At 39.1% G+C, this 9,912-nt stretch overlaps 1 protein-coding gene across 1 annotated transcript; it reads right to left on the minus strand.

The window, feature by feature from the left end:
- Positions 1–396: 396 nt before the first annotated feature.
- Positions 397–831, minus strand: LOC147486974 (uncharacterized). The gene has a single exon (XM_086573904.1). The coding sequence runs from the start codon at positions 829–831 to the stop codon at positions 397–399; it is 435 nt and encodes a 144-aa protein (XP_086430030.1).
- Between the last annotated feature and the right edge of the window lie 9,081 nt (positions 832–9,912).

Raw genomic sequence — 9,912 nt, forward strand, 5'->3', positions numbered from 1 at the left:
CCGTGACTATGTTAGACAACTAGTTTGTGAACTCAACTTCTCGGATTATCCCCGCCCCTTTCAGCCTCGTGACCTCTTTGCGGATTCCCTCGGCATATTTAGGCCTGATGCCGCGCATCCTTTACCTCATGGGTCTAGCATCTTCCTTCATGTGTAAGTGGTGACAAGCAAATTCAGGGTTTAACCCCATGACCTCCTCTATCGTCCAAGCAAAAACATCTTTATTTTCGAATAAGAACTATATCAACTTACCCTCCACTCCTCTGGCAAACTGGATCCTATCGATGTGAACTTATCTTCTTCCCCCTTTCCAATATTCACCACTTCAATCTCATCGATCCTATTCGGTCCTACCGATGTCTCCACCTCCCCCTCTGTCGAGGCACACTATAATTGCTATGCCTGTCTCTTCCTAGGATTGGAAGTCTCTCCTTCTGTTCCGTGGATCAACCTCTTCACTGTTCCTCGATAACTGTTCTTGGCCGTTACCTGATCACCGTATACCTCGTACATGTCGGTAAGCAAGGGAAATCTTATCACCTGATAGTAAGTTGATGGGACCGCCTTCATCTCGTGAATCCACCGCCTTCCTAAAATTACGTTATATTGCGAAGCAGAGTCCACCACCATGAATCGGGCAAAAACCGTCACTGGTCCTGTTGTCATGAGCAATAAAAGTTCCCCCATGGACTCTATCATACACCCGTTGAACCCATACAAATTGGTCCGCGAAGGCCGCAGCTGCTTAGGATCGACTTCCATCTCTTCCAAAGCACCTCTGAAGAACAAATCCACTGCACTTCCACAATCAATCAACACCCTTTTCACCATATAATTCCCTATAACGACTGTAATGACCAGATCATCTTCATGGGGTGGTCCACTGCTCGGAGGTCCACGCTACTAAATACAATTCTGTCCCTTTCTGTTGCTGACGCCACTTTTTGCCGCGGTCTATCCATTCTCTCATTGATCTGCTGAATACTTGCGGTCCGCCTTACCTTGTCTCTATGAGCGTTATGACTCAAAACCTCACCGCTGTAAATCACATTGATGGTTCCCAGTATTCTTTCCTGAGGCGGCATGCGCTCCTCATTCTGGGCGCCTTTCACAAACTCTCTCAATCTCCCTTTCTCCACCATCCTCTGAATCAACCATTTTAGGGCATAACAATCATTTGTCTCATGATTCCGTACCTGATGATATGCGCAGAAAGGTTTTTCTGGTATCTTGATTGGAGTGCTCTGCGGTCCCTCATACCCCGGAAGATTCTTGATTAGGGGCAAAATCTCACTCAACGGTTTATTCAGAGGTGTCTGTTCCATCTCGCGATAGGGCTTCCTCTCCTTGTGCTCCCTTTGGGCGCCTTCCCGACTTCCGTCTGCCCGTGCTCGGTATCCGCAATATCCCCCGCTTTCTTTTTCTAATCTCTGCCCTCTGGTGTTCCCGTTCCTTCTCCAAAGACAACACTACCTTCCCTAATCTCCTGGACTCCTTCTGCATGGTATCTTCATATCTAATGTACTTTTCCACTCGCGGATACAGCTCGTGCAAGGTCGCGATCTCATTCTTTGCCACGGACTGGTGCACTCCGGTTCCCTGACGCAAGCCTTTTTCAAATGCTATCACCACTGTCCTCTCATCCAGATTTTCCATTTTCAGTGTCTCTGCCTTGAACCGGCATAGAAAATCCCTCACTGATTCTGCGGACCTTTGTTGCACATTGAATAAAGCCGCGATATCTACCACCCGCTTCTTCTTATGTATGAAGTGATCTATGAACGCCTGTTCTAACTCCTGAAAGTTTTTGATGCTCCCCGCTGGTAATCTGTAGTACCAATCCGACGCCCCTCCCTTCAGACTCGCCGGGAACATCATACACCGCAGACCATCATATCGAGCCTCCTGCCAAAGAGGCATCTGCTGCCGGAAATGATGGATGTGATCCGCTGGATCTCCCTTGCCGTTGTACCTCTCAAACCTCGGCTGTGTGAACCACTTTGGGACCTCTGAAGCCCATACCTCATCTGCTAGTGGGTTGCGATTCAGGCCATCCACCACTTGACTGGCCGCTCCTCCATGACCCCTCACTTGCTTCTGGTTCGCCTCCCTGTCATTGTCTATCATTTCTTGCACTTGCTCCATTGTCAAACCAGCTATCGGGTTTTCAACAAGATCCGGCCCGGGCTCCTCATCTTCAGATCCTTCCTCTTCAGATCCCCTATCTCCAGATCCCTCTCTTACTTCTTCCCCGGCCTCTTCCTCCGCCTTTCTTTCTCTCTTCTTAGCTCGTCATTTTCCACCCTCAACCTTTCAATCTCCTCCCTCATCAGCCGTGTTTCTTCCGCTGCTCGCTGCTCGCTCCTCTTCTCCTTCCCCCCCTCCTCAATCACCGTCTCCGACGTCGGCTCCTGAACCACCACCTTCTTTGGTTTACCTGCTGTTCTCTTTGGTGCCATTTCTAACTTGCTTTTATCTACTCCCCACAGATGGCGCCAAATGTATGAACCTGGAATATCTCCAACTTACAAGCCTCTCTTTTTTCTCTCTAATTCTCACTGTTCCTCTTTTTTCTCTCCCTAGCGGCCTCCTCTTTTCTCCCCTTCCTCTTCTTTTTATATCCTCCTTTTTCTATCTCATGTCCGCGGTCTAGGGTTCGGCAGCTATGTTACCATGCTCCTCCTTTTCCTTCGTTATGTTGCACCCTATCCTATGCACCGCTGACTTAGTCCAACTTCCCACATTATGCCACTACACATACTTTATTCTAGTTTCACTCCAAAGCGCTAGATACGTAGGCATCTTCTTATTTATGAAGAGCAACAATTCCCATCAACCAAAACCATTCCCTTTCCTCATCTAAATTAGAGCTAAGTCATAAACACTTGGTGTAATGTCTTGTTAATCCCCCGGGATATAATAATAGACATTTACAGACATGAATACTTATTTTTATAAGGTGGTTTAGCAAGGTATAATCTTTCTTAAAAATAATCAATTGGTTTACAAAGATTGTTGAGCTCATTCCTATTGCCTACAATACCAGTTGGTGTCAGATTTAAATTCATCACCTTCTTTTCAGCTAAAACTTGTATGTGGGAAAATATAGGTTAAGTGGGTTGCATTTGGTTTTTCGGCAAAAAATTTCAATTGTTATGCATGGTTGACACTTGACACCGATGACCTCAAATTGAGCAAAGTCAGTATTATCTTACTATATTAGAAAAATATGGGGGTCGATGAACAATAATTTTCATGTACGTCACAGGGGCATTTTCGTCATTTCGCATCTAAACAACATGGGCAGTTTCGTCATTTCACACATAATAGAAAATTCTATACGCTTCTCGGTTTTTCCTCTCTTCGTCTCCACTCTTTCTCTCTCTCTCTGCTCAAGCTTCCAACTCTCCTCTCCAAGTGGGTATAAAGGCTATTTGGTAAATTTGATTCTAAAAGCTTAGTGAATTTGATTTCAGAAAGAAACTCTCCAACTCAATATTTTTATTTTATTTTTTTATTATTATTTTTTTCAATTTATCAAGCTAAGGTGTGCTTCAATTGGGTGGGAAACTAAATTGGATAGTTTACTAAACGAATGATCGGTGTAAGCATATTAGTAGTGTTTTAGAGAACAACTACTTGGTAATTTGATTGTGGAAACTTATTTTAATTGCGGTAAGAAATTCTCCAACTCAATATTTTTTCGAGAATTTCCCTTCATTTACTTTCTTGGATCCCCATCAATTGGTTTAAGCTGATATTACCCCATTTACTAGCAGTCGGTGTTACTATTTGGAATGTATAATTCAAGAGGTTGTTTTTAGTCATTTATTTAATTGCTAAATTATAATTGTTTAATCATTTTTTATAAATTATTAGATTTGTTTGATTACAATTTTAGAGATGTTTATGTTTACTGTTCGGATTGGTTGCATACAAGGGCATTCAACATGGACAACTCTTCCCACGGGGTCCAATGTCGTTAACAACGATGCAATTCATTATCATCCACAACGACAAAACGCGAACGTCTACATCAACGAGAGAGAAGGCAATGTATGACTAATGAATAACGCTCCCTTAAACGCGAACGCTTATTATCAACGTTGAAAGAACACTGTAGCTTATGGCCAGGACTAGTTCTAGTATGATACAGAGCATTCACCGCGTATAGGCCCTGATAAAGGTATTATCTCTACATTTCTTGAATATTCCTCTCTCCGTGTGTGCAAGTTCTCTTTCTTCGTCTCCTAGCTTTCACTGTATGAATGGATGTTAATGGGTTTATGCAGCAACAATTGTTGTTTACTTCGTTTCTTATGGGGAATAAAAGTTTAGATCTTAACAGAAATGTTCATTTAATTGGAGAAAAAAGTGGTAGTTTTTGGGGATGTAATCCTCCAACTTAACGAATGGGTCTGGTCAGGAATTGTTACCAACACTTTTTATTTTGCATTTGATATTATGTTTATTTTTGTTTTGCAATTGATATCACGTAATCGTTTATTGGTATTTGGTACTTGGGGTTGAAAATAGACCAGCGATAGATAAATATATGTTGGTAGATTCTGCTGTAGATTATATGTGGTAGGGTTTATTTGACTATATATATCTAGAAGATGGATAAAAACCTAGATAATCTTATCAAAGTGTAAGCTGTGGAATGTGGATCACAGGGACTGTTAAATGCTCCTATATATTTGGTAATGTCTTTTCCGCTCCCCTTAAGATTGCAACTAATGTCGTAACTTAGGTTGAGTCGTAACTTAGGTTGATTGTTTGCTCTATTTTCTGGGGGATGCAAATTATTTGAACATACAAAGCTTGATTGATGTAGCAGCCCAAATGGTGGCTAACACAATTAAGGGGAAGACAGTAGATAAGATCCGCTAGACATTTTTTCGATATAGAAAATGATTTCACTCTATAGGAGTATGAAGAAGTTCTGAAAGAACACCCTTGGGCCTTTGAATGATGGCCTGGATGGCATTTGGTTGGTGGCTTGCGGTGTTAGAAGTTGATGGTTAGGGAAGTGTCACACATCTGTAATGGTACTATCAGTAGTTTTCTATGTTAATGGTACTAACATGTTGTACTCCTATGATGTAAACACCTTCAACACCTCTTCAAACAATGAAAATACTATCTTATTGAAAAGTTAACTAAATTAGTAAGACAACTTTTTATCTTCTTGCTCATTTGTCAGTTACATGTTTATATCTTTCTTGCTCAAATCTTCCTTTAAACTCTTTCTGATTAGCTGCAAATGTATTGGAGCTTATGTGAGAAACAAAAAAGAACCAAAATCAGGTAATTATTTTTGGATTTTAATCATCTTCTTGACCCTTTATAGTTTTTTGCCCACTCTATTTATATGACAATGTGGTATTCTTATGCATATGTCATTCTAAATTGCAGATTTGTTTCATGTTCATTATGAGCACCCACTTTAGCTTTTGTAATTGTTAATTTTAAAGAATAATAAAGTGTTTCAATGCTTATAATTGTAAATAAGTTGTCACTTGGAGTATACCTTACCTTCCTGATGTAGGTGTTATGATTAAGAGATTATGAAGTTGCCAAGGTTAATGGAAATGCATAGAAAATCAATTGGACGGAGAGAAGAAAATGGAGAAGAAAAATTACTTTTGAAATTGGTAGGTCTTATTTCTTTTTTTTCCTGTCTATAGTCTTTTTATTTGCTATTTTGCATAGTTGCCTTTGATAGATTGAAGTCGCTTTAAACTTTTTATTTTATATATCCATGGTTATAATATCTATCTAATAAAAGAAATCGGTCCCCATCCGGTGATTACAAATCATCCTCACAAGTTATGACATGGCAAATCCAAAGACTTATGGAGTATGTGTAGTTTATTATTTGGGCACAAGAGTATTGGATCATTGTTGATTTGGTCAACAATGGCTGCTTTATGGGCTGGGCTTTTATCTTTCGGTGGGTTGGGTATCTTTTGGGCCTAATTTGAAACAACTACAGCACGCGCTATATACTATGATATATAAGGATCGATATTTCATATTCACTACATACTACAAGCAACAATATTACACAACGAAATTAATTAACTCTTGGTCGTTTGGGAGTTGGATTTGCATATTATATTATTATTTTGTTGACACCTTAGTTATACATGTATGCTACACAATCATATATGCATGTAGCCAGACATCATTTGCAAGATAAAAAATGATACGTGTACTGAAGAGCATGAACATTATATGCCTGACAAGGTGTTGGGACAGGCGATAGCAAACTCACACAAACCTCACTGTGAAGAGAATGCGAGAGGAATTAGGGTATTGAGAAACGTGAAATGATGGAGAAAGGAAATACAGTTAGCATTGTTGCTAATGCTGATGAGACTATCTTTGAACCTATTGCAGGTGCCTATATGTCCAAAGCCTGTAACCTACATGTGTCTTGGTACGTATTATCTGTGTCCTTGAATTTATACGCAAGCGTATTAACTCCTTTTACAAAGGTGTAATAACATTGTATGAAAGCTTTGCTATATTTCCTTGACACTGAATGTGATACATCATTATATTACCTTTTGACACTAAAATTTGTATATCTTAATCCTCATTTTTGACATTTTTTTTAGCACTAGATATGCAACTATCAAACTCTATTTAAGAATGCTTGCAGATGTGTGTTTTGTCTCTCTTCAATATATTATTTGGTGGAATTTGAAGCAGATGCCTACTACCTACCGCCTTCTATTTTTTTTGAGTTGTGCTTTTGCAACTTCTATTTATACGATGAACAAAACTTGTATAAAATGTGTTCTTAACAAATTCTGGGCAGGTCATTTTTTTTATTGTTTCAAGTCAACATTTAAATTTCCTTTACTTACACGATACTGCTCGATTATCTGGTCACAAAGCACTTTTATGCGCTGTAGGCAAGGTTGTTAACATTTATGAACGTGTGGTTCAGTCAATGACCTACTGTGTTGAGCTGTGGATTGATTATTGTAGCTTTGCCATGTTGTTATTTTAAAATCCTACAATAATGTTATAACTATGTGCTATGGGTATATGGAGTTTATTTTACCTCTACAGGAAATATGATTTTTTTAAAAGGGTCTTTTTGTAGTACGTCACACTATAATAGGGCATATTTGAGTTTAGTCACACGAAGTTCAAATATTTGATTTTAGTCACACTCTGTCAACTTTTCTGTCTCAATCTGTTAGTCAACGTATTTGACTAAGTCAAACCGTACATTGACCGTATATATATACATAACCTCCTTTTTTTTTTAATACAATCCATCATCACTCACCACTATACTCGAGGACAATCTCAGTGGTAGAAAACAAATTCTATCAATCTGGTCTAACAACTTGAATCTCGATGAATATCGAAAGTCAATTAAATTAGGGTACTCAACAAACAAAACTAGGGTTAATGGTTCCCGAAACAAAACAAAACATTCTTCAAAATTACTCACATCCAATTGGGAATTAATGGCATTTGAAAGAAGTTTAGAGGCAGGGACAAAGAGAGATCGCAATTTGTTAACTTCTCCTCAAAAGGTATGTGCTTATCCTAATTTAACATTGTTACCCTAATTTAACATTGTTACCCTGATTTAACAATGTTTACTGTAATTTCATCCATTTTTAATGACAAAAATTTGGGGGTTTGTTGTCTAATTAACAAAGGGTACCCTAATTTAGTCAATTGATGTTTATTGCTTACTAATTAGCGTGGTGTTCGTGGTTCAATTGCTAAGTAGGCATGAGTCAGCCTGGTTACAAGGTCATTAGGGCACATTATGGTGGTAAATGGGTTATTAATCGTATTAATGGATTAAGATTATTTCACTACGTTGGAGGTAATGTGGTTGATTCAAAAAAATTCCAGAAAAATTACATGACCAAGGGGAAACTGTTAGGTTGGATACATGAGGTTATTCCCTCTCCTCCTAATGAAAAAGTTGTGATTTATTCCTTGGTGAGTGGATCAAAGTTACTCTTAGAGACTGATGCTAGGGTGATGAACTTTTGGACTAAGTCAAATCCAGACAAAAATGGACATGTGCATATTTATGTGGATTTTCTACAAGACCTCACTGGGGTCATGCCTCCCCCACCTACAACACAGACCATTAACCCAGTCATACCTTCTCCACCTACAACACAGACTAATAACCTAGTCATACCTTCCCCACCTACAACACTTGCTAATAACCCAATCATACCTTCCCCACCTACAACACAGACCAATAACCTAGTCCTACCTTCCCCACCTACAATACAGACCAATAAAAAATGCACACAACAATGTAAGGTGAACCCCACTAACCCAACAGTTAAGAGAAAGAATCTACCATTGAAGAGAAACACATTTGATGAAGAATGTGTTGATATAGAGACTACTGGGACTGCTGGGACTATTGGGAATGTCAATGATCATGAAGCTGTTGAAGGTATGATTGTGTTTATATTTGATTTTGTTATAAATTTATGGATATGTCTGTTTCATTGATATCTATTTCATTGATATCTATTTCTTATGTATAGATACTGGGGTCAGAGTAGATATTAATCATGTGGAGCCTGAAGAAGGCTATCACAGTAATCTTTCAGATAGTGAATATGATGAGGAAGAGTTAAATGAAGAACAAGGCATATAAACTGAAGAAGAGGATGAGGCTGATGTTGAGGTGGAGGATGAGGCTGATGTTGAGGTTGAGGGTGAGTTAGAAGATGCATATGAGGTTGATGAACAAGAGGAAGAGATTCAGAAGTATGGTGTAGGTTCAAATATTGAGGAGTTTGTTAGGAATAATTCTACATGTCATCCAGAAGAGAGGGTTGAGGAAACTAATGTGGGTAAGGGGTTAAAACTTGTGCTTGGTCAGGAATGGGCTACAAAAGAGGAAGCCAGCCAATATATGAGGACTTATGGTATTCAAAATAGGTTTGTGATATCATGGGATTACAATGACAATAGGAGGTTGAGATTAACTTGTGACACAGAGCATTCACAAAGCAAGAAAGAGAATAGAGGGAGGAAAAGGAAAGGGAAGAAACAAGGGCAAAAGAAACAAAAGAAACAAAAGAAAGGGAAGAAAGGCAAATCCAAATGCAAATGGTTTTGCAATTTGACTAGGTTAAATGATCAGCACACTTTCAAGCTCAAGACTACAAACTTTGAGCACACTTGCAACCCAGAAAGCAATCATAGAAACCTTATGGCTAATGCTAATTGGATTTCTAGCAAGATTGATGAACAAATGAGGTTGCATCACAAGTCATACAGACCTAGAGATATCATTAAGATCATATGGAAGGATTTCACAGTTAAGATCAAGTACTGGCAGGCTTGGCATGCCAGAGCTATAACTTTGGATCAGATTCATGGCAATTATGAATACTCTTACAATAGACTACCTGAGATGTGTAAGCAGTTGCTAATAGCTAACCCTGGTAGTAGTTTCAAGTGTGCAAGGGATGATGCTACAAAGAAGTTCACTGGGTTATGTGTGGCCTTTAAGGCTAGTTTGAGAGGGTTTGTAAGAGGCTGTAGGCCCATCATTGGATTGGATGGGTGTTTCTTAAAGGGTAAATATGGTGGGATTTGTTTGTCAATTGTAAGTTTAGATGGTAATAATGGCATGTTCCCTTTGGCTATCTACATTTGCAAGGTGGAGAACAAGGAGAATTGGACAAATTTCTTGGAGATTATGAAGAATGACCTCGAGGATCACTCATTCAATCTAACTATCATGTCTGATAGACAGAATGGTTTGGACATAGCAGTGAGCACTATATTTCCTAGGGCTGATCAGAGGTTCTGCTTTAGACATATATTTCAGAACATGCAAAAGTATCACAGAGGGCCTCTGATGGAAAGATTGGCATGGGGAGCATCTAGTGC

This window comes from Coptis chinensis, chromosome 7 (genome assembly GCF_015680905.1).
Source record: "Coptis chinensis isolate HL-2020 chromosome 7, ASM1568090v1, whole genome shotgun sequence".
NCBI lineage: Eukaryota > Viridiplantae > Streptophyta > Magnoliopsida > Ranunculales > Ranunculaceae > Coptis > Coptis chinensis.